We start from the raw sequence: 25,000 nt of genomic DNA on the forward strand, positions 1-25,000 counted from the left end.
CTGCCCTGCCTGTGTTCATTAAAGGGTCAATCTTTCTTTGGAGACATTTTTCATGACATTTATTTTTGTACATAAAACTTCATTCAGGAGGGTTGTAGCTTTCATATGAGTGACTTCTGAAGCCAAGTGATTAATTGAAAGGTTATTAGCAATGAAAATCCACGGAAATAAAGATAATGCAGAAATGAGAAGGTGAGTCCACACTTTTGGCCTGTACTGGACTGCTTCCTTTGTTTGTCTTCTGAAGCTGTTTTTGATTTTCTATTTCCTGTTGGCTTTTGTGTCTTTAATAGTACCATAGATGAACAATGTTAAACAACTTTTTAAGGGTCGGAAACATGTTTTTGAAAATATCAATGTGCCTGTTATTGTCAGCTCAGATAATTATACTTGATAAACTTCAGTTGAAGGTGACTCCAAGAGGGAGATGACACACACACACACACACACACACACACACACACACACACACACACACACACACACACACACACACACACACACACACACACACACACACACACACACACACACACACACACACACACACACACACACACCAGCTGTTCCTTGGTTACACATTTAGATGTACTTTGTGTGAAAACACTTGCTCATTTACACGTGCACAGACCTACCAATGATTCATTGTGAATTTGTACTTTTGATGGTTGCAGCTTCTGTCAAAGCGCTAAGCTTACATCATGAGAATGATGCACTCACTGAGCAATGCCATGGCATACGCACGCACGCACGCACACATGCAGCCACACACAGACACACACACGCACACACACACATGCTAAGACTAGGCTACCGTATCACAGATCTCATAGTTTATTTCTGTCGGTAGCAGCTGCTTTTGGAGAGCCAGGTGTACAGGGAGAAGGTGGTGAACTCACTCCAGTGTGGGGTTATGGTGAGACCAGATTAACGCAGTTCACATCTAATAGTTAATTTCTTTGCTCTGTACAGTAGTTGCTGTTTGGAAAGGCAGGTGAACACGGTGAAGTTGTTGAACTAACTGTTGCGTCAGGTTTCTGTGTGATGAGACAGCACACATCTCATAGTTGTTTATCTCTGTGTTTTGCAGCTGCTGTCGGAGAGCGAGGCGAACATGGTGAAGGTGGTTAACTCGGTGAGCGATGCACTGGACTCCATGCAGAAGCAGACGGGCAGCATCAAGAGCCGCCTTAAGGCCGACCTACAGAGGGCGCCCATACGCATCCCACGGCCCAAAGGCTGCGGCAACGGAGAGGGTAAACAACAACAACAACAACAACAATAACAACAGCAGCAATACACTAACATTACAAGAGAGATCTGGGTTGCATTTCTCGAAACCATAGTTGCTAACTATCTTAGCTACTTAGTTGTTTGCAGTGCAATTTCCCATTGGGAACTACCGAAGTTGCTAACTGGCTAGCAAGTACGCTTTTGAGAAACGCAACCCTGGAGAGGTTCTGTCAAAGAAAGAGGGTTCTGTCAAAATATAAGACATGAAACCCCATTCAAAGTCAATGGAAAGTTCTGTCTGGCAAATTAGAATTGATTTTTCTTAAAAATACAAAAACTTGGTATGGAAATCTATGGAGTATAATGAAGAGGGAAGTGTGGGTCACCAGATCAAAGAACAACAAACAGCTGACAGCTAAGCATCAATGATATCTGGGCTTTCATAACCCTCATGCAATGCCACTGCCATTGACTTCAATGTTAAACACAGTCAGGTCAGCAGTCTAACCCATGACTGCGGTTTTGAGTAATGAAAGAGGCTGAGACTTTTTAAAGCCTCAGGAAGCTTTTACCAGTGTTTAGAGTTAATTGGTTAATTCAGATGATTAGGTTAATAGCTTGTTTAGACAGCCTTTTCATGATATGCTAATTTTGTGAGATGGAAATTTTGGGTTTTCATGAGCTGTATGCCAAAATCATCAATATTAAAACAAAACAAGACCTGAAATATTTCAGTTGGTGTGCAATGAATGTAAAACATATGAAAGTTTATTTTTTTATCATTACATTATGGGGAAAAAATGAACTTTAACACAATATGCTAATTATTTGAGAAGGACCTGTACTATAAAACAATTAACCGAACGCAAAACCCCACGCTCGAACAGTCGCCATCCAATCCAAGCTCAGCAATGGTAACTAAGGACAATAGAATTGGCAGGACCTCCGTCAGAACTTGCAATTTCAACGAGCAACTAGGTGGTGTGGCTTTTACGATCGGTCCATTGGGTGGAAATGATTTACAAATGGGTACAGCCAATCCAGGGTATCCATGCTCTAAAGATGAATATAACTAGATTGTATTCTCGCAGAAAATGCTTGAAGCGGGCTTGTCTTTTGGGGCAGAGCTTGAGCAGTTTTATTTTTGATATCTATACATATATTAAAAACAAACTACTATTGTGAAAACAAAGCTTAAAAAAATGTGGGAAAAATCCATCAACCCAGTCAGAAGGTATGGGCCAAACGATTCAGCCAACGATTTTGGGGATATACTAAATGACATACATGCTATTTTAAGTTGGCTAAGGAACACTGCATATGATATAATTTGAAAATCAACATGGGTCAGAGTGGGATTCGAACTCACGACCTCCATATCTCTAATCCAGCACCTTTGCTTTTGAGCCAAGCGGCTGGCTGTCACAAGCATTCCAGCACGACAATATCACATTGCATTGAAGAGTTGTACAATAGAATTCTAGAATTGTAGTGCAGGTGCTCGTTAAGGATAGAATGTTGAGAGAATGTGACCGTTGAGATGGAACCCTTTATTGGCAGCACCTGTTGTGATTGTCTGTATGGCAGTTAATATTGTACTTCAAGGCAGAGAGCACAATCACAACAGTTTCTAGTTTTTAGATCGCTGTTGTTAAAAAATAAAAAGAAGGAGGAGATCCATTTTCTATTTTTACAGACCTGCACAAGATAACCAATAATAAACAAGACTTAGAGATTACTATAAGCGTGGCAAGCCCGCTTAATAAACTGGACTTAGAGATTACTATAAGCGTGGCAAGCCCGCTTAATGACAAAAAATATGATCAAAATTGTTCTGTAGTATCTTCACTTTGCACGTCCTGAAAAAAATGTGAATGGAAATGTGTCTGAGCTGTCCCCTTGTGATTTGATTTCCCCAGACACACGTCAACCCTCCAGTCTGTGATACCTAGCAGCTGTTTTTCAGCAAGTCTGATACATCTTGACGGTTTCACATGTTTTGTTCTTTTGAAAGTAAATCATCCTTCTAATGTAACCTAATTACACTTTTCGATCTTCAGCACAGCCTTAGTATCAATAAGACGAGGGCAGTGAAGTTAAATAAGCAGTTGGCGGAATTTAAAAAAATATATATATAAACACATTTATAAAGAAAAAAACAGAGCTATCCAAAATGTGGTATTGCATTCCAGTGGGATCTTGTGAAAATGTGGTCTTTATATCCAGCTTGAAATGTACCTGCTGCTGCTTTTGTTTCTATTCACTTCGAAATGCTATTGTTTTGTGTGTGTGTGTGTGTGTGTGTGTGTGTGTGTGTGTGTGTGTGTGTGTGTGTGTGTGTGTGTGTGTGTGTGTGTGCGCGTGTGCGCGTGTGTGTGTGCGTGCATGCGTGCGTGTGCATGCGTAGGTGCATGCTTGTGTGTGTGTGTGTGTGTGTGTGTGTGTGTGTGTGTGTGTGTGTGTGTGTGTGTGTGTGTTCGCTCTGTAGGTACCTGGCCGCGTGACTGCAGTGACATCTATGCCAGTGGGCAAAGGGAGGATGGCCTCTACTCCATCTTCCCTATTCACTTCCCTGCCGGCTTTCAGGTCTACTGTGACATGACCACCGACGGTCAGTGTTCCCTTCTGCACTCTTACCAGATGGTTAATATTTGAATGCTATGTTATTACAATATGAAACATGAAAATTAATTCCAAAAAAGGGATTTAACACATTCAATACCAGCCGTTTTTTGGAATTTTAGCTGTATACTCCCAGCCAATTTCATCATTTTTTGTCATATTTTTGTTCGAAAGCCTAAAATATCAGCTGTCTGTATAATTTTACGGTTCGTTTCTAGCGTATTCCATTCCGAAGTTATTCCACTTTAAGAGTGCACTGGTTTAGGTAGAAATAGCTTTTTTCACCATTCGAACTAAGATAAAGCCTTTTTTGTCACGGGTGCGCTCTTTGACTCTCCGAGTTTAAATTGCGGGTCTAAATGCATTTTCACTCCCGAAGAACAACTCCAGTAGCTTCCAAGTAAACTATTTCGATGCAAAAATCACCTGGTCAGGCTATTGTTCAGAGCTAGCTAACTAGCTAGCTAATGTCACTTGACTGGCAGTTTTCGTTCTGTAGATAAAAGTAGACGTGCTCACCCAAAATTAGGTTACTTCCTGCTGTGTTGCATGCTGTTTTTCATTACAACCTTCCATTTTACACCTATCTTGATGGCAGCAAAACTCCTTATCCTTCCATCATATGTTTAGGAATAGGCTAGCTAGCAAGGCACTGACAGTACATGTTTTGATTCTCCAGGAAGTAACTTGAGACGTGACGTGACGTGATCAGGAAGTGGTTTGACTCGCTATAATAAAACTCAAATATTGTGTGTAATAAAATGCACAGATGATGAAATATCCAGATCCTGACTTTGTAGGAGTTTTGACTTTGTAGGTGTTTTCATGTTCTATGTCAGTTCTGTTCATCACATTATTACGAAAATCACACAGAATGTGCATTAGAATGTGTAGATTCAGAATCCATTAAAAAAACGTAAAACATAATTTTACGTTTTGGGAGCCAAGGCTGGGGAGGCAAAAACGTATTTTTATGTGACTTGGGAGTGAATGTGTTAAATTTAGGGCTGGGCAACGTTAACGCAATTTTGTTAACGCTATAACGCAGCAGGTGTTTTTAAAGGGTTCTTTTTTTTAGCCTTTAATGACTGTCGTTCGTGGCTTTTATTTTGAAAGCGTCAGTGTGCTTCTGTTGCTGCTTCCAGTGACTGCTGACAGAGAAGAAGAATGTCTAGAAAAGTAGGCAAAACAAAACAGGCATAGCCTACAGAAGGACGTCAACTTCTTAATATCCATTTTCGGTACAGAGTTCTACAGTCGTCCTTACGCAACTCTCTAGGAGCATGTGGCTCGCCTTTGCAGCTCGCAAGGTTAGTCTATTGTACGGTCAGCATGAAAAGGTAGTCTACTGTTATGCTGGCCGTCTATCAGCTGTCAATAACGCCACGCTGACTTATAAAGCCCTGATCAAAAAGCGCACCGCGAGATATTACATTCCTCACGCATCGTTTTGGTTTCTACATGACGCTGCGCATGTATAGTAGGCTGCATCAACATGGTAGGCCTAGGCTATGATTTCGCGACATCGGCAACATCGTCAGCATTTAAGATAGTGTTAGTCATGTCAACGTTATTGTTTTGAAAGATGTAATTGCTGTCAATGCCAACAGACAGTCAATTAGTTTCTAGTCGCTGAAACACCTTAAATAATAGCGACAGATAAGAGAGAAGGTGGGAGTCTTTGACATTGAGAGAAGGCGGGACATATCTCACAGACGCACGCCTGCCTGTTGCCTATTTTTTTAAGTGACAAGTTTTTTTTTCTTCTTGTAGGCCCATGTAGACCATCCTAATTTGAATTTCTAATATGTCAGTTTCAATAGCATACAATCTTAAATAGCCCTAGTGTAATATTGTATGCAATCATTTGTTTCATTGGTAGGCCTACATTGGATAGGCATATAGCCTGCAATAATTTAGACTGATAGGTTGGCAAATAGCCTACATTTCCATTGTGGAATATTATATTAGGCCTACATAGGTTATCTACACAGTGCATATGCAAATTATTATTAATTATTTTATTTTTTATTAATTTATAAATTTTAATTTATAAATATGTTTTTATTTAATTTTTTATTAATTTTATTTATTATTTATTATTATTATCTTGGGTTTTCGCGCGCTATGCGATGAATCACGATTAATCACAGAAAGTCATTGAGTTAATGCGATTAAAGATTTTCATGTTTGCCCACCCCTTGTTAAATTTGATTGAATTAGGAAAATACTGTATTTTAGACCACTGTTCCAGCACTAGTTGACAGCTTTCTTTTTGTTGATAACAGTTTTGATTTGTGTTTGTACACTTGGGTAAGTAGTTATTCCACTACATTCAAAGTAAGAGAAGGTTTAGCTACACTTTGCCTCCTCACATCTTGCTATAATATTCCAGAGTACGTATGTCTTCTCTGATAAGATTCTGATAAGATCTCTCTCAAGATTGACACTTGGCTTAGATTTATTCTCCCGAGGATACAGCAGTTGGAGATGGTGCCATTTTATTGGCTCAGATTCACCTCCTCTAAGCTTGGGGTGAGGATACGATGCAGCTGTTAGGATGCTGCACTTTTGTAGGCTGGGCAGCTATTTTGTGTCAAATAAACGAAGGGTTTTACTGTGTGGCCATAGTAATGCATAACATGTTGGCTCAGAAATGGGTTTTTCAGTTTGTGGAGATTTCAGTGCAGTGGCATTTCATTTTGTATTAGTCCAAGGTCAGAGTCAGCCTGATCTCCAAAAATTCTGTGCTCCTGGACACGGATGTTAAGGACACGAAATCTGTGTCCTGGAGCACCGATTTTGCCAAAATTCCGTGCTCCTGGACACGGAATTGCTTTCCGTGCTCCTGGACACGGAATTGTTTTCCTTGATGGACACACGGAAGTGCTTTCTATAGGCTGTTACCACAGCACTGTGTAACTCTATCATTAGAAAAATACATACCAAATGCTAATCCTAAACAAAATAATGCTATAGCAATTTAAGTTGTGCCCTGACCAAAACATTCCCTAACCTTAACCTGTCATTAAAGACATATTTTTGAGAAATACCTTTTCCAGTTGGTTGCTAGGCTATCAAATTCATGTAATGAATGAAAGAAAACTAGCTGTGCCCAGACCAAAACAATCCCTAACCTTAACCTGTCAGTAGGAAATGTTTTTTTTGAGAAAAAAATATTTGAAATAAGAAAAATCCTGAGAAAACACAAGACTGTGGAAACATAGAGCTGTGGGAGTAGCCTATAGAGAGAGCACTTCTCTGTGTCCATCACGGAAAACAATTCCGTGTCCAGGAGCACGGAAAACAATTCCGTGTCCAGGAGCACGGAATTTTGGCAAAATCCGTGCTCCTGAACACGGATTTTGTGCCCTTAACAACCGTGTCCAGGAGCACAGATTTTTTGGAGATCATGTTGTCAGAGTTGTTGTCAGGTTTTGCTATTTGCATCTGCTGTGTCTGCCAAGCCTACATGTATTTGGAGGGTTTAACCCATTGATGCCTAAAGCACTTGCAAAAAGGCTGCTGAATGCCTAAGCCCTTTTTAACCCTATCGCGCCGGACGCATCATATTTGTTTCATCAAATTTAAAGCCCTCTCCACGCTGACAAAAAAAAAAAATCCATCTCAAAAACATCCTGCGTGTCATTTCCAAACGTCCTGCAGTACACGGAAACCGCCACAAGAGAGCAGCTGTTGACCACAGCTCGGCGAAAAATGCAAAAATGGGGTAGAAGCGGTTTCCCTGACCGACGCTGAGATATCGTCAAATTGCAAAAGGTTTGTGTACAAATTTCCGAAATATAACTCTACATCCTTTAATTTGAACACTTGCTTTGTGCAATTAATCAAGGAAGAGTTTATATTTTTACACCGTGTTGCAGAGAGATCGTGCTAAAACTGATGAAACAAATAAGCACCATCCGGCGGTGGCAGGAAGTCAGCCATCAATGCATTTCGCCCATAGGGAAACTTACAAAGCATACCACGACGATCGTTTAACAAAACACACACGTTGTTGTACTGCAAGACAAAGATATTGCCTTAAGAAACAGGTTTTACTTGCAATTTTGAAAATGTAATGCAAAATGTTGAAATTATGATCTCGTAAAAAATGCATTGAAGTGAATGGAGAAATGGTCCAATTGCAGTAATGGACCCATATATTCAAATTGCACATCAAAAATGAATAATGATCTATATTACACTCATAAATAGGTTGTTAAGCATTCGATCAGCTATGTTTTTACATAGATTTTAAAGAAATACCCAACCAGGCTGTGGGAAATGTAAAATGTGGTCCTGCTAAAACAAGGATAATCTAAAAAAAAATGGCAGGATCTCAGTAAATATTTAAAGATAATCCTCAAATTAAATTGTCTGACAACTTTTTTTTAAATTAAAATGCATTAAAAAACATTTTTCAATGGTCATGAAATTGGAATTTTCATTTCTTTAAAGCCTGATGCATCATATATGATGCATTAAATATCTCAGTGACCTTAACAAAATCTTATAAGGGACCAATATTGAAGCAAATTCCAAAAAAAATGAATTTTCTCTCATTGCTTTCATGGTTCAGGTTTCATAGGGTTAAGAAAGTTGCTCAGCCTATAAGACTAGAAATATCTCGGCGTCTGAAGCACGTAAAACATGCAGTGAGTTGCATTTTAATGCTAAGACCCTCATTTTGCATTAGAATGTATTCATTCAGCTCCAAGCTACCAAGATTTTTAATAAAAGCGTCTTAAATCTCATGAGCCTGAATGTTGCATCATGCAGCTCCAGGCGCCAGGGCTAATGTATCATCTATCATCAATGGTTAAACTATTTCTGTCCTTTTGTCCTTTTGCGTTTCCATTTTGGCTCTGATATTAAAGGGACAGTTTGGTCAATTTCAACATGCAGTTGTATTGCTCACGCTACCCTTGACTTGTCAGTACCTGGTGATGCCACATTTTTCGGCTCAGCCCTTTCCAAGATATGAGCAATTCTAATGGGGGCAGCGTTTGTTTGCATTTTTAAAAAATGAAACATAGGCCAACTCCAAATATTTTCCCAAAAGGTACTGCTGTTTGCTAGTTGTCTGCTGATGTTTTATAACCTTTTGGATGTTTTTGGGAATAAATAAAAATGTTTTTTTGAAATGTAAACAAAGAGCTGCCCCCATTACAATGACCAGGATCTCGGAAACGGCTGAAGAAGAAGAAAAAAAAATCTCAGGCACTGACAAGTCCAGGGTAGTGTGAGCATTACAACTGCGTGTTGAAATTGAACAAACTGTCCCTTTAAGGTTCATAGAGACTTCATCTTCATTTTGGCTCTACTTTATTAGGTCACAGAAGGGCATGATGATACTGCAACTCCATCTTGGCTCTGAGCTCTGCAGTGGCCCCAGAGCAGAACTACCAGGAGAGCATTCACATACACATTCACATCCACATTCACATTCACATTCACATTCACATGAAAACATGCATTCAGAGCTTTGTGAGGACATGGACACAAACGGTCTCATTCATCTTTTCTGCTGTACTTTCTTGTTCCACTTCATTTGAAAGTGAAAAAAAAGTGAAAGCCCATTCCATACTTTCTTTTGAATCCTTTTTATTCTAGTCAACTCTTTCCAACAGCATTTCCCACAGTACAACCGTTGGTTGAGCACTGTAGAAAAAACAAACAAAAAAAACCCACATAATCTCAATAGAAGTAATGGATAGAAAAATAAATTTATTTGAAAGGAGCAAAAGAGCAAAAACTGTGTACTCAAGAGGGGATTCTGGGGAGATTCAAATATACTGAGTCTCTCTCTCTCTCTCTCTCTCTCTCTCTCTCTCTCTCTCTCTCTCTCTCTCTCTCTCTCTCTCTCTCTCTCTCTCTCTCTCTCTCTCTCTCTCTCTTCTCTCTGTCTCTCCCTCTCTGTCTCTCTCTCTCTCTCTCTCTCTCTCTCTCTCTCTCTCTCTCTCTCTCTCTCTCTCTCTGGAATATTGTGTTCAGCATGGGCGTCATTTGTATCAGTTGCCATAATCAGGTGTGTAAACATCTGGAGCACAGATGCCAGAAGATTACAAATCTGCCATGCATGCACATGCACACACGCATGGAAATAAACAGCACACACAGGGGCACACACATGCGCGCAGCACGCGCACGCGCACGCGCACACACACACACACACACACACACACACACACACACACACACACACACACACACACACACACACACACACACACACACACACACGTGCAGTGTGTCCTAGTGTAGTCTAATACTAAATACTAATGTAATGTAATGTCTCTCCCTGGGCTCCAGCATGTCCCACAGCTGTGAGATAAAATATGCCAGTCATGCTGCTGGTGGGATCCAAGACAAGGTCAGGACAACACAACTACACACACTGCCCTCTTGCCTCCTCCTCACTGTCTCATTTATGGCTTTCTTTCTCTTAAATTTCTTTCATTTCTTTCACTCATTGTGTCTTTCTTTATTTGTCTCTTTATACTTTTTATATGAAAATAAAAATAACCTACACAAAGCATGATAGATAGATAGATAGATAGATAGATAGATAGATAGATAGATAGATAGATAGATAGATAGATAGATAGATAGATAGATAGATAGATAGATAGATAGATAGATAGATAGATAGATAGATAGATAGATAGTAACATGGTGACATGGTGATGAATGATGCAATGCCACCCCAGTAAACAATGCACAGTAAACAATGTGAAAGAGTAATGGCAGGGGGGAGAGAGAGAGGTGTTCATATATTATTTTGACAGGCATTCTCCCTCAGTGTCAGTAAGAGTAGAGGCTGGCAGCATGCAGTTGTTGAATTTCTTCCTCCTTAAAAGATGTGGTGCATTATCTTCCTTCTCTTTTTTCATTTTGTTTGTCTGAAACTGGGCCAAATATTAGTTCTTCCTGAGATATGGTTTTTGCTTGTACTACAACTGTTGTTTGTATACTCAGAAGCAGAAAAAAGTAGCTCATTCTGCACTATGTCTGGAAAGTAAGTAAGGTTTAAAATCATGCTCTTTGCTTGTGTGCCACTTATTTTCTGTCACTCACACACATTTTCATTTTTTTTCAGTTGTTTTTTTCAGTTTTACTCACTGAGTCTCACCTTTTTGTTTTGGTCTGTAGGCCTACTGGCATATTTCATAAAAAACTTCTTCTCACGCGAATGCACACACACACACACACACACACACACACACACACACACACACACACACACACACACACACACACACAGACACACACACACACACACACACACACACACACACACACACACACACACACACACACACACACACACACACACACACACACACACACACACACACACACACACACACACACCAGCCAGTCCTGGCCTATTTATGTGGAGTTATATACAGTAGTGTATACATGGGTCAAATTTTTTTTTGTTTTCCCCTGGCTGCGCGAACTCAACTTCTGATTGTTGGAAACCGTTGTCGGTCAAAATATTTGCTCACATGGTTGGCTGCCAGTGTCTTGCCCCTCCTCACAACATCGTGTTTACAAACACGGCAAACCCATGTATAGAGTAGTGATTAAGGAGAGTTCAGATTACACAATAATATGTGACATACAGGATGCTAGTAGCAGCACCAAGCAGTACAGTAGGCATGTCAGTAAGGAGAAATGACACCACACACTTTCTTACCAAGTATTCAAAGGCACACTGGCACATGAGGTCCATTCAGACCAAACATTATGAACTCATTTTTGGCCTGTTAAAGAGACTAGTTGAAACACGTAGGCATGTAGCCAGAATTTAACAGACCTTTTCCCTTTAACTTAGCGAGGAGGGCCTCAAAAGTTTTTTCTTTCATTTATATACTGTATGTATTTTTGTTTTTGTTGGTGTAAGAGCCATGAATCTAACTCAATATCCCACGATGGAGCACCGTCATGGTCACTAATGACATTTTCTCTTTATCTCTTACAAGTGCATATTACTGAAATAATTCATCACTATTACGTTATCTTCCCACTAGTAATAACTCTGACAGCTCCTTATCAATGTTTGATGACACGACAACTCATTACCTTGCTATGTCCTCTATGTATGACACCAGCATTGTGTAGCTGTGTGTGTGTGTGTGTGTGTGTGTGTGTGTGTGTGTGTGTGTGTGTGTGTGTGTGTGTGTGTGTGTGTGTGTGTGTGTGTGTGTGTGTGTGTGTGTGTGTGTGTGTGTGTGTGTGTGTGTGTGTGTGTGTTAGAGTGTGGCTCGGGCCGTATTTTTCTGTCCGAGCCCGGCCCTCAGCCGACAGAAAAGTGATCGACCCCGACCCGAGCCCTAGACTATTTAAAATGTTTGTGTCCGAACCCGTCCGAAGCCCGAGACCACTGTAATAACAACAGAACCTGTGCGCAAGCAAGATTTTCTATGTGGGCTCCTCCATACTCAAAATAGCACGTGATAAATAGCCAAGATAGGCAAAGACGTTAGGATGAGGCAATTTGCAGTAGCCTAATTTAGTTACGCACGCATAGTAAGTATAAACACACACACACACACACACACACACACACACACACACACACACACACACACACACACACACACGTGACAGCGCACCTTATGTTTCCTTCGGTTAGACTAACCAGAGATGTTGAGTGCGGTGACCAAATGCATGGGAGGGGCGTGAGAGGAAAGGCGAAAACTAGGGAATACGTTTTGGATGCAGTCAGCACGCTATCGAAGCATTTGTTACGTTACTGTTAATGCAAATAAATCCCCGCGAGCCCTGTGAAGCTGCTGCTCCTTGTCGTTAAGAAGGATGGGCTATAATTTAACCCAGAAGAACCTGTTCGGCCCCCAAGAGAATGTCATTTCCCCTGATGTCCATGCGGTCAATATAAAATCAGGAAAGGTTGCACGCGCATAGTTACAACTGTACAGTAAAAGTGACAACAATTAAGAAGAACCTACGTGAAGGACATATGTCACAGCGGACAAAGTAGTAACAGGAAACCTCTCCTACCTTACTCCACGTAGCTTGTGCATCTTCTTAGTTATCCATATTATGCTCCTTGCTAGCACATGCTGGAAATGTAATCCTTGACGAACAATGCAGTGACAAACTTCGTCATTTTATGTTCAACATTCAAGACAGCCTCGGCATGCTAAAACATGGCCTAGGCTACACTAGGCCTACAACAAAAGACCACGCGTCCGCTGACAACTGTTGATTTGGCGCTTATTAAGAAAACAAGTTGACTAGGCATCCCTACTCGGCTGACTGGGAGTGAGCGTCCATGTCGCCGCTGGTAACTGGCGCGCGCATACAGCCAATAATAATCACTCGCACGAGTAGCCTACCAACATTTTCATTTATGCATATTCAATTATTTATTTTTTAATCACAAAACTGCCGTTTGCATGAACTGAAACGTTTCCTCTGGTTGCTTAAAATTTTCACAATGTCTGTTTGTTTGTTTCAAGCCCTAGTCCGACCCGAGTCCGACAGATATTCTATTTTTTTTGTCCTAGCCCGGCCCGGCCCGTCGGGTTCCGACCAGGCCCGTCGGGCTTCGGTCGGGTTGCCATGCTCTGGTGTGTGTGTGTGTGTGTGTGTGTGTGTGTGTGTGTGTGTGTGTGTGTGTGTGTGTGTGTGTGTGTGTGTGTGTGTGTGTGTGTGTGTGTGTGTGTGTGTGTGTGTGCCCTTGTGCATGCATGCGTGTGCCCATGTGTGTGTGAATGCGTGCCTGTGTGTGTGTTTGCGTGTGTGTGTGTGTGTGTGTGTGTGTGTGTGTGTGTGTGTGTGTGTGTGTGTGTGTGTGTGTGTGTGTGTGTGTGTGTGTGTGTGTGTGTGTGTGTGTTTACCTTGTGGTTGTGAAGTGGGTTTTGGGCATTCTAATCCACACACTAGTGTGTTTGGGTGACTCTTCCCATCTGTGTTATCCAAATTCATCATCAACAAGGTCTCTTGGGGTCAAGGACCAGTAATTACATGTGTGCGTGTTTGTGTGTGTGTGTGTGTGTGTGTGTGTGTGTGTGTGTGTGTGTGTGTGTGTGTGTGTGTGTGTGTGTGTGTGTGTGTGTGTGTGTGTGTGTGTGTGTGTGTGTGTGTGTGTCCACGTGCGTACAGGGCCACTGAGAGCTTTCGCTGGGCCCAGGACAAAGTAATATGAAAGGGCCCCTACCCAATATATACAATGTAATGAGGACCCAACTCTGTGCCCCTATCTCCTTGGGCCCGGGACAACATACCCCTTTGTACCCCCCTGTCCGTGGGGCTGTGTGTGTGTGTGTGTGTGTGTGTGTGTGTGTGTGTGTGTGTGTGTGTGTGTGTGTGTGTGTGTGTGTGTGTGTGTGTGTGTGTGTGTGTGTGTGTGTGTGTGTGTGTGTGTGTGTGTGACCAGCCTGATTGAGAGTATTTGTGTCTAGCCAAGCGCTAAATCCCAATGCAGAGCACCATATGTGGCACTGCTGCTGTATAAATTACACTGAACTGAATTTGAATCGAAATGATGCAGAGGAGGATGTTGGTTTCAGTGAGAGGGGCAGTGGTGGCCCAATGGTTAGGGAGAGTGTTGGTCTGGGGATAAGGGTTGCAGGTTCAAATTCCACCCTAACCACAAGGAAGAATGTGGGTAGAATACCCACACTGTCATCCATGGCTCAAGTTCCTTTGAGCAAGGCATCTAACCCCTCATAGCTCCAGGGACTGTAACTAATACTGTACCTGACTAACTCTCTTTGGATAATCGTGTTAGCTATGCAATCTAAGGTAATGTAATGAGAAACCGTCTCAGTAGCATTGGAGTTGTGGAGATAGAAATATGATATTCTGCTTCCTTAGTACGTATGTGGATGTGCGTGCATGTGTGCCTGAGTGCGTGCCTAAGTGTGAATGAATTTTTCAAACCACGTTCATCTGATTTCCATCACACTTGAGTGAGTGGGGGCTGTCTGTGGTGTGAATGTGATCTGAAGTTCTTTGAGATATGCATCCTTAGGAAACACTTTTTCCACCTTCCTGACCTTAACAGTATGGCAGACGTATTCGTTGGCATGGAAATATGCATATGGGTTTTGTCCTTCACAATATGGCAGCCTCTTTTGCAATTGCAAAGGTTTGAAATGAGAGCTGACCGTGGTGCTGAAATGATTTAAGCTGGCATCGTAGAAAGCTTTGTCTGTACTCTTAGAAATATGGAGGATTACTTCTGGAGGATAACTACTACTTCTGGAGGATTACTACTACTTTCTATTTTGTTGTGTTAATATACTTAGAGCAGTGTTTCTCAACAGGGCTTTACAGCCCATTAGGGGGCGTTTGGGAGCCCTAGGGGGACATTGAGAAGCAGATCAGAGGACAGCTGAGAGAGGGTGGTGCTTAGTTGCCATTGAGGGGTATTAGTCCATTTATTTTTTCAATACTAAGGGGGCATTGGCAGGCTCATGATGAGGTCGAGGGGGCACTGGGAGGCTTATGATGAGGTCAAGGGGGCTTTTATTCTAAGAAAGGTTGAGAATCACTGACTTAGAGAATACAACTAACACTATGAGTGTTACATTGGATCCTCAAAATGTTGAGTATAAGTACACTGTAAAAGGTATTGTGTAAAATATATCCAGTAGTGACATGGAAGAGAAAGGGGAGGGGTAGAAATGACCAGGGTTCCAAGACACATTATGAAAAGGAGGGAGGAGATTAGATCTCTGGAAAGTCGGTACTCAAGTTGGAACTGAGTCTTTGACCTCTGGTCATCAGAAGAGGGCCACAGCCTGAAAGGTTTTTCAGAAAGTGGAGTGTGTCTGATGGAGGCCAGATCACAACCCCCCCCCGGCAACACACACACACACACAGACACACACACACACACACACACACACACACACACACACACACACACACACACACACACACACACACACACAAACACACACACACACACACACACACACACACACACACACCACACACACACACACACACACACACACACACACACACACACACACACACACACACAGATTGATTGGTGATTGGCTCTCGGTTCAGTCTCTCGGTTGCCCTGTTATATCTCATTCCATCCCCTCTCCACCTCCTTGGCAGTGCCTCACACTACACCCACGCTTTCTGTTATGGTACAGATACTGTACGTAGTTACTGTGTATACAGGGAACAGAGATGGTATCTAACTGGAAACTTTCTGTTACCTCTGTTATCGTGTTGTTATCCAGAAAATACATGGTAGTTTCATAGAAATTCTTGAGATATGTGTATTACACAGTATTTACTTTGTATATATTTACTTAGTAAATATTTATGAAAAGATCACATTTGGCACTATGCAGCACAGTTTCAATGAGAAGAATAGTTGCAATACCTACTCTAGCCACAATCCTACACAGAGTAAAACTACATTTTTAATTGACAGTTTAGATTTTGAGACAAGCATTCCACGGGCACCACACAAACTGCAGAGGGCATCTTTAAGCAATGTCTTACCCTACACTATACCTCCCTAACCCACCACCAAAATAACTCCATAGTGTTCACAGATAGTCTTCACATTCGCTGGCCATCAGTTTACCCTAGTGCCCTAACTGATCATCTGTCCCCCTGTCCACTCCCTCTGTTTTGTCTCTGGGCTGTTTTGGTGTATTATTCCACTCATGCAAATGCCCTCTTTTAGTGCTGTGCTGTGCGTTGACATTGGTAAAAGCTATAAAGAAGACAGAACAGAAAAAGACCCAGATGCTAGATGGATAAGAGAGAGCATAAAACGTACTCTGCTTTCATTCCATCTCCATATTTCCAACATCTGAATTTTACATGACCATTAGAGGTGTACCATTCTGCCGATTCTCAGAAATACTCTTCTACATTCTGCATTCATGTGAGTGTGTTGGCGAGGGCCGTGACCAGCCCTGCTCTCGGGGTCGCCTGGAATCAGCTCCATATGCACACTGATCCCAGACCTGTCCAGGCGCTCAGCTGATTGCAAGTGGCAGTAATGGAAATGCAGACTTCTATGGGGGAAGGAAGGCAGAGAGAGATGCATTATTAGTCAATACTCACTGTTTACATTTTCCCTCCATTCAGCTGCACTGTAAAAAATAGCTGTAAAATAGCTGTTAATTTAGGGTAATTCTGCAACACCATTCTACTGTTCTACTGTTAGTGTTAAAATTAAAGATGCACCGGATCCAAGATCCGGTTCCGGATCCGGCAGGATAATAGGGTTTTTCACAGGATCCGGATCCGGTTCCAGGATCCAGGATCCGGTAGCCGAGGCTTTTCAGTCAAAATAGTTTGAGCCAACGTGATAAAAAGGGCCCACATGTGTGAGTAGGCTATGTGTTTCAACCCTTTCGTAGGATCCGGTATCCGGTTCTGGATCCGGCAGGATCTTAAGCAGTGGATTCGGTATCCCGCAGGATCCTAAAAATCAGGATCCGGTGCATCTCTATTAAAATATTACTTTGAGTCACGTATTCAGCATAAACAGTAAGCACTGCACAATAGCAGCATTGGCCGTTGTGGAAGCAATGAAGTTATTTTAGGCAGCACCATTGAAACCCATTCATCCTCCACTTGTCCGGGATCACCATCAAGCTGCAATACCACCCTAAGAATTTAAGTCATTCTCACTGGTTAAAGATTCTCTGATACTACCAAGCATGAAACAATTTCTAAGGAAGCTACAATACTTAAAACAGCACAGTATAAGTAGCACATGCCTTTTGATAGTGATGAAAGTGTGAATGGTTGAAACATTTTAAGAACTTGTAACACTCTTTTAACAAGCAGTCCCATCTAAACCAATCTGCTAATCAGTGCCTGGCCTCACCTGAGTACTAAGGGCTGTTATGCAATTATTCAATTACGGCATTCACCTGCTAATTTCCTGATGACTATGGTCACATGGTACGCTTGCACCTGTAGGCCTATATAAACCTGGACTATCAACACTTCAGTTACTGGCCTGCCTACTGACTGGCCTGCATGGCACAGCATAGCACTTGCTTGCCTACAAGCTTGCTTACAGGCTTGCATACTTTCCTCTTTGTGAAAGCTTGCTTTGTGGCACTTGCTGTGTGTGGCATCATTTGTGGCATTGTTGCATATAATGTGCTTGCTGCAAATTAGGCATTGCTTTGAGAGCTAGCTTGTAGTGCTGCTTGTTTGCTGTGCTACTTGGTGCAAATTACGTTTTTACAGACTGACCAATGCTATTTTCATCATTGGCTCGTCAAGAGCTGATACATTAATAAGCCCACCTCGCACATTGCCATTGTAACATAGCACTGCGTATAGGCCTACTGAAATTGTATTCATGCCCCAAACATTCATAGGACCACCACAAATCAACATCCCAATAAAGCATAGTAGCGACATAGTGTCATGCTCAAGGCACTTCAGTCATCATGGTGAGCGATGGGAGGGTGGGGCGGTAGCATGGCCAGGGCACAGTTATGGAGAATGATGGGTGGGCGGGAAGTTGCCATGGCCATATTCATGAATGCAACTATGACCCAGTAATTGCCTGTCATCTCACAGTACAATCTTCAACTTTTTAACTGAAGTGTACTGATATTTGACCTATACTACTGTATAAATATTGTAGAGCACTTTTAGTTTAGCAATACTAATACTGTGAACGTTCTGTTCTGGGTCATTCCATGTCAATTCAACAGGAGCCTGCACACTTAGGTCTCAAAAAATCTGAAAAAATTACCAAATGTACCCATGGTACTTAAGAGAAGCACTGTACATTTATTTGAGTGTAAGATGTATACTTTCCATGTTACAGCCATTTTCATTGGGGGAGGGGGGTGCCCATTTTGTTCACACTCTTTTTTTTGTCAAAGTTCACAAGCCCATGGCTCAAGAACTAAACCACGAAGGAAGCTCACATTATGCATGCTGGTACAGAGATAGCAATAGTTTGTTGCAAAACTGTCCGTTTTGGTCTGGATGATCCTGCATCGTCATAGCATTCCCTCAAAGATTATACAAATTTTATTGCAGTTTTCGGCTGTGCTCTGTTTAGGCCTTCAGAAGACATATTTGTGCACAATATAGGTTCTTGATTTTTTTCCCCTGGTAGAGATAAGTAGAAACACTCTCATAAAAAGCAATAAATAGAAAGGAAACCCCATCTGTGTTTGACCAGAAGACCTCACAAGTCTGACAAATCAGTCATTTTCAGAGCTCCAGAACCCCTTGTGGGATTGTCCACAGATTTTTATTTTATTTTTTTCTTCATTCTCCATGAATTCTTCTTTTTAAAAATGCCAATGAGACTTGTCTTATGTGATGTTTTCTTTTTAAATTTCCATCCTGAACATGGGCAACATGCACATTGAGAGCAATATGTTATCTATGCGTTTCTTCCGCTGCCATCTGCTGGTCAAAAAGTAACATGACTCTTTGTGTCTGACCTAGTGTCTCTTATGGTGTGTGAACCTGCTCCAACATTGAATGCTCCTTAAATCATTGAAATTCAAAAGAATACCTGCACCCAGGGCCGGATTAACACTTTCTGAGGCCCGGGGCTAGTTACCCGGATGGGGCCCTTCATATCATGTTCTGACGCATGACGTCACACAAACCCACTGACACATCAGCGTACACAGTGGGCCTACCAATCTATGACAGATACCGTTTAAAGTTAACTGGTGATATTATTTCTAGGGGTGGGCAAACATGAAAATCTTTAATCGCATTAACTCAATGACTTTCTGTGATTAATCGCGATTAATCGCATAGCGCGCAAAACCCAAAAATAATAATAAATCACAAATAAAATAAATAATAAATAAAATAAAACTATTTTTTAAATTAATAAAATAAAATAATTAATAATAATTTGCATATGTACTGTGTAGATAACCTATGTAGGTCTAATAGGCCCTATAATATTCCGCAATGGAAATGTAGGCTATTTGCCAACCTATCAGTCTAAATGTAGTAGGCTATATGCCTATCCAATGTAGGCCTACTAATGAAACAAATTATTGCATACAATATTACACTAGGGCTATTTAAGATTGTAGGCTACTGAAACTGATATATTAGAAATTATGAACTCAAATTAGGATGGTCTACATGGGCCTACAAGAAGAAAAAAAAACTTGTCACTTAAAAAAACTATATGTTAAAACGGCTTGCCATAGGCGTGCGTCTGTGAGATATGTCCCGCCTTCTCTCACTGTCAAAGACTCCCACCTTCTCTCTTATCTGTCACTATTTTTAAGGTGTTTCAGCGACTAGAAACTAATTGACTGTCTGTTGGCATTGACAGCAATTACATCTTTCAAAACAATAACGTTGACATGACTAACACTATCTTAAATGCTGACGAAGTTGCCGATGTCGCGAAATCATAGCCTACCATGTTGATGCAGCCTACTATGCACGCGCAGCGCCATGTAGCAAAACGTTGCGTGAGGAATGTAATATCTCGCGGTTCGCTTTTTGATCAGGGCTTTAGTAAGTCCGCGTGGCGTTATTGACAGCTGATAGACAGCCAGCACAACAGTACCCTTTTCATGCTGACCGTACAATAGACTAACCTTGCGAGCTGCAAAGGCGAGCCACATGCTGCTCGAGAGTTGCGCAAGGAGGACCAGAACTGTGTAGGCCTACCGAAAAAAATCTTTGCTGGTGGTAGCCGCTACAGCAGGCTGACTACTCCACAGGTTGGTTAATTTGGGTGTTTTCTGTAATAATTCTTTGGCTCTTTCCTTTTTTATTTCTACTAATTTTCATTTTTTTTGCTCCGCTCTCCTGTTTCCTATGGCTCGACATTTTCACTCGTATTCTTGTTTTTTCTTCTATTATTTTTTGTCATTTGACATTCCGCGACCGGAGGCCCCCCCTAGCGGTGATGCCCGGGGCTGCAGCCCGTTCAGCCCATTCTTTAGAGACGGCCCTGCCTGCACCCCTGCACAGGGACTCTCAGGTGATCATGTCCGGGCAAGATTTGCATTTGATTATTTAGTCTTTACATTAAATGAAGAAATATAGAAAACATGTTGCTCTCTTTTTGCATTTTGCCCATGTTCAGGGTGGAAATTAAAAAAGAAAACATCCCATAAGGCATCAGACTTGGCCCAAAGGTTGCAGGTTTGACTCCTGGCCTGCCAGGTTGGTGGGGGGAGTAAATAACAGTGCTCTCCCCCATCCTCCTCCATGACAGAGGTTCCCTGAGCATCGTACCGTCCTGGCTGTGTGCTGTGGAGTGCTGTCTTACAATGACAATGGGAATTGGAGTTTGCGTGGTTTCACTTATCCTCTCCCCGGTCTCCTCTCTTCTTTTCTCCCCTTTTATTGTTTTTTTTACATTTTTAACATTTCTTCTCCTCCTCTTCTCTTCTCCCCATTATCCACTCTCTCCTCCACCTCTTTCATCTCCTGCTCCCCCTCTCATCTCCTTCTCCTTCTCGTTCACTTCCTCTCTTCACCTCAGCCTGAGTTCAACCAAGCCTCTCTGGCAATCGTATAATTCTGTGGCAGAAGCCGTTGGAGCGTCCCTGAGTAAATGTTCAGAGAAGGGGTTGATTATGGGTTTGATTCCCCTCTGTGGACATGTGCAGTGAATTTCAGTGGCACAATGATGAGGTAGAGGAAGATAGTGATGATGAGTGCCGCATGTATGTCGGAATGAAATGATCCGATTTCCCCCATAGATCTGTGCATTGGATGAGGATGATGCTGCAATGAGAAGGATGAAGATTTGGAGGGTCTATTTTCTCCCTGTTAACCTGTGTTGATTTAGTTTGTTTTCATTAGAGACCATGTGTAATTTCACGCATTCATGTGTATTACCAGATTTCGGCTCATAGTAATGCACGCATGCACGCATACTTTATTCCATTACATTCCACTGAATCTTTTGGAAGTGTTCGTCAGCAGGGACTTTATTACACTAAATATTTTTAGTCTGTTAAATCTTTTGCTGTGGATCTGATTGTCTTTCTGTGTGTGGCTGTGTTGCGTTGGGAATTTAAATGATCATTGTCTCTGTGCAGACTCTCTACTGCTTGTTTGTCATCTCTTCCAAGCGTGTGAGTCTGCAGTATCTTATTCAGATACTTTCTCTACTGTCCTGAGTCAAGCTGCTTTTAAGAGTTTTTTATTTGCACGTGTGTGTGTGTGTGTGTGTGTGTGTGTGTGTGTGTGTGTGTGTGTGTGTGTGTGTGTGTGTGTGTGTGTGTGTGTGTGTGTGTGTGTGTGTGTGTGTGTGTGTGTGTGTGTGTGTGCACGCGCGCATGTGTGCGTGTGTGCGTGTGTGCGTGTGTGTGCATAATTTAGTCAGTGTTCAGCATCTTTGCTTTTTATTTTTGAGCCTGTGTTTTTCCCCAAATGTGACAAGTCATCAAATGATTTTTGTAATTCTTCAAATAAACTCCCGCCGGCAGAATGCCAGACAGTAGACCATTAGGCGATGCACAGTCACACACACACACACACACACACACTCACACACACACACACACACACACACACACACACACACACACACACACACACACACACACACACACACACACACACACACACACACACACACACACACACACGTGCAAATAAAAAACTCTTAAAAGCAGCTTGACACACACACACACACACACACACACACACACACACACACACACACACACACACACACACACACACACACACACACACACACACACACACACACACACACACACACACACACACACCATTTGCCAACCTATCGAATTCTCATTATACAACCATTACAGTAAAACAGTCAAGTATAACCGCTTCTCCTTCAGAAAAACTTCCTCACTTGCTTCTTATTTTATTAGGTCAGGGGTGCATTTCTTGAAACCATATTTGCTACTTATGTTAGCTACTTTGTTATTTACAATGCAATTTCCCATTGTCCTTTTTTCTGACTTTACAAGACAGCTGTCGACCTGATACCTATTATATTGCTCAATGACATTAAAGCAGTTGCCCTCATCACCTATGTTTTACACTATTGGAGAAAGAGACCAAAATAACCACCTGCCTACCAAAGCAGCAGCCTACCTAACTGATTTGATTTACTTCTTCACCACACCAGAGGAAAGTAGCTGCCTACCTATCCGGTATTTTTTTTACTTCATTAACCAAATATGGCTGTCTGTCTTTCAGTCTGTCTGTCTGTCTGTCTGGTGGCTGATGTCCGTCTGTTCATGGCATGCTGACTGTACTCCATCGGCAGTCATAAGTAAGCGGTTTGGGCCTCCCTAGGGACTTGTAGCCCAATGGTTACCAGTTTGACTCCTGACCTGCCAGGTAGTGGTAATTAACCAGTGCTCTAACCCCATCCTCCTCCATGACTGAGGTACCCTGAGCATTACACCGTCCCGCTGCACTGCTACCTTTTGGGCGCCATTGAGGGCTGCCCCCTTGTGCGGGTGAAGCATAAATGCTCCTTTCTTGTGTGCTGTGGAGTGCTGAGTCACAATGACAATGGGACTTGGAGTTTCCCAGTTGGGCTTTCACTTTCACTTTCCATATAGATATGTGCTATGCAGAAACAGTATGAACAAAGCATCAGAAGAACAAAGTTGGAGGAAAGCGGAACAGAACAAAACAGAACAATGGAATTACTGCTCTCACCGCAGGAGTTCTAGAATGGAGCATCAGAGCTGGCACTAAGTAGGCCTTGATTACAGATTTATTTAATGCAGCCAATTAATTTCAACAACACAATTACCGTACTGTACTGGTGTTAGCACAATATAGCATATCTCGCTCTGAGTAATAGGGTTTAATTAAACTGTTTGTGCACGCAGTGTGGATTAAAAGGCTACGTAATTGTGCTGGTGTAGGGTTTGTTCGTTGTCTGCTTGTACCCTATATTACACATAATTCTGAAGCTCTGTGGTTTTGTGAAATACAGTTCTGGTTTTATGTATCTGCTGATAAGATGGAGAAGGGAATAGAGGGCATTAGCTGGAAATGGGAAAGACTGTGAGCATAAATAACCCACATTGGCACGCATACAGTAAAATATGTCAATACTGTACAAAGGAGCATGGATACCGGTACATCCACACACTCGTAGTAGACACATAAACGTGCACAAACAGATACAAATAGAAAGACGTGTAGGCTACATGTAAATGCACATCTTACTACTTGCTGCTTTCATTTGATGATATTCAGTCCAGTACTCATGTTCTGTCAAACTCCTTCTCTCTCTCTCTCTCTCTCTCTCTATCTCTCTCTCTCTCTCTCTCTCTCTCTCTCTCTCTCTCTCTCTCTCTCTCTCTCTCTCTCTCTCTCTCTCTCTCTCTCTCTCTCTCTCTCTCTCTCTTTCTCTTTCTCTCTCTCTCACAAACAGTCCCTGTAACATGACAGGGAGGCCGTCACAGGTTGTAGACTTTAATTGAAGACAAACAAGCCGTTTAAGCTCTTAACAACACTAAGCACTCAAGGGCAGGTATGCTTGGTTAGCTACTTATGACTTCTCTCCACCACAGCCATGACTGGGAGGGACACACAGGCTGTTCAACGGATGCAAGTATTCAGTCAGGAAACTCTCCTGCGTTGCACCTCCCGTTGTGTCCCCAGTGCAACATCAGACACTGCAGCCCCTAATGACATTAGTTTCACCCTCTCTTGCTAAGAGGGCTTGCCACGCTTCTCCTCCTAGGCCTTTCAAGATAGAGACACCGTTCAAACACTAAAACGACAGGCTTGGCTTGGGGATTTCAAAAAATGCTTTGTGTGTCCATACCCCTTGTCGTTTTCGACGATATTGTGCAAGTTTGGGTCCCCATAGAAAACAATGGTAGAACCTTCACGATTGGTTTGGCTAATTTCTCGAAACTGAGATGACATTCTCAAAACAACACGGACAAATCCCCAAACCAACTTGCAATATCCCAAAACAGAATGGCAATTCCCATTGCTTTCATCAAATATCAAATGCTTTGTACACGTCTCAAATGTTTAGTACATCTCTGCAGATGGCTATGTACAAGTACCCTACAGTTGACACATTGAGCATACATTTAGCACATTTCCCAAATAAATTGACCTTTCTTATCTAAACGAATTAGACAATTCTCAGTGTAATGGTTGCCCTCTCCAAAACATGTCAGCAGGATTT

The 25,000-nt window shown here is 42.0% G+C and overlaps 1 protein-coding gene across 1 annotated transcript in view; it reads left to right on the top strand.

Moving 5' to 3' along the window:
• LOC134445537 (fibrinogen C domain-containing protein 1-A-like) overlaps window positions 1–25,000 on the top strand; it is a 112,548-nt gene that overhangs the window by 38,892 nt on the left and 48,656 nt on the right. The window contains exons 3-5 of the mRNA XM_063194590.1: window positions 1,091–1,256; window positions 3,722–3,848; window positions 15,652–15,661. Of these exons, the coding sequence (XP_063050660.1) occupies window positions 1,091–1,256; window positions 3,722–3,848; window positions 15,652–15,661 (303 nt within the window). The remainder of the gene's footprint in view (window positions 1–1,090; window positions 1,257–3,721; window positions 3,849–15,651; window positions 15,662–25,000) is intronic.

This window comes from Engraulis encrasicolus, chromosome 3, assembly GCF_034702125.1.
Source record: "Engraulis encrasicolus isolate BLACKSEA-1 chromosome 3, IST_EnEncr_1.0, whole genome shotgun sequence".
In the NCBI taxonomy this organism is placed as follows: domain Eukaryota; kingdom Metazoa; phylum Chordata; class Actinopteri; order Clupeiformes; family Engraulidae; genus Engraulis; species Engraulis encrasicolus.